This window comes from Aptenodytes forsteri, unplaced genomic scaffold, assembly GCF_000699145.1.
Source record: "Aptenodytes forsteri isolate BGI_AS27 unplaced genomic scaffold, ASM69914v1 Scaffold153, whole genome shotgun sequence".
NCBI lineage: Eukaryota > Metazoa > Chordata > Aves > Sphenisciformes > Spheniscidae > Aptenodytes > Aptenodytes forsteri.
The window spans coordinates 1,738,468-1,739,632 of NW_008796178.1; the positions used below are offsets into that span (position 1 = coordinate 1,738,468).

General features: G+C 36.1%; 1 protein-coding gene across 1 annotated transcript in view; it reads right to left on the minus strand.

Moving 5' to 3' along the window:
* Positions 1-538, minus strand: part of SMURF2 (SMAD specific E3 ubiquitin protein ligase 2) — a gene marked incomplete at its 5' end in the record, with an annotated part of 42,446 nt that extends 41,908 nt beyond the window's left edge. The window contains one exon of the mRNA XM_009287701.2: positions 499-538. Within this exon, the coding sequence (XP_009285976.1) occupies positions 499-538 (40 nt within the window). The remainder of the gene's footprint in view (positions 1-498) is intronic.
* Between the last annotated feature and the right edge of the window lie 627 nt (positions 539-1,165).

Sequence of the window (1,165 nt, forward strand, 5' to 3'; positions counted from 1 at the left end):
CTCGCCCACCACCCCCCCCCAGCCAGTAACATTCCTTTCTGCCTCCTTCATCCACTTCCTAGCACTTCTTTCAAAACATTATTAAAATTAATTAAAATATAATTTCAGCATAGGTAAGTATTATGACATGATTATTAATAATTAAGATGTACACCTGTCTGCTGAACAAAAAGCTCTTATATGAAAAACATTTCAATAAATACGTGGCACTAATTGAAAAACATGTAATTTGCCTGAGAGAGTAAATTTGTTCCCCACTCCCACCAAAAACAGAGAGAGCGTGTCAGTGTTTTAATTATTATTATGAGTCTGTGACGAGTGTCACCAAAGAAAAAATTAGAAGCCCTGAAATAAAACGATGTGAAAACATCAAAGCCCCCACCCCCCCTTAACGCAAATATCTTAATACAATGATCACGTGCAAACACTGATGTACAGAACGAACCTGCATAATATTTATCCCATCTATAAACGTATAAAACTTTAACAGCTACTTACGGAAAAAATCCTTTTTCACCAAGTTTTTTGCACACAGTACTGTAAGAAAAACAGAAATACAAAATTAAGTTAGTGATTTCCAACTTAAAAAAAAAAAGTTACTTTACTTGTCCAGTATTCCAGAAAATCCTGCTCAAAATAAAATGAAAGAACATAAACGAATTGTGCTCCTACATCATTTATATTGTCATGTAAAATAATTCCTGAAAGCTGAGCCAGAAGTGTCATCTTTTGGCAATTTACCTTTAGGTGGATTATAGCGAAAGTGATATGGTGGTGGTTTCCTCAGGCCATAATTTTACATGCATTTTTTTTTTTTCCTCTCAATGGTTTTGCCAACTCTGTGTTTACCTAGTGAGGGAACTGGACCATTTCTAACTAGCTCACCATGTGGTGGCACAAACAATTGTGCCAGTAAAATGAGTGGTATTTCACAAGCAGGGTCTTATGTGCAGTTCTACAGACCAGCAAAAGCTTCCCTGACCATAGAAATAGTGCACTAGGCAGTCTAGGCTTTTCCGCTATCCTGCGTGGAAACTAAATAAAAGTTTTTACCTGAAAAACATTTGGGTGGAGTAGACTAACTTCTGATGCCAGAGTTTTGATGGCTCCAAAGATATGTTTTATTTGTAGAAGCTGACAATTGTTTTAGGCTTTTTGGTTTAAA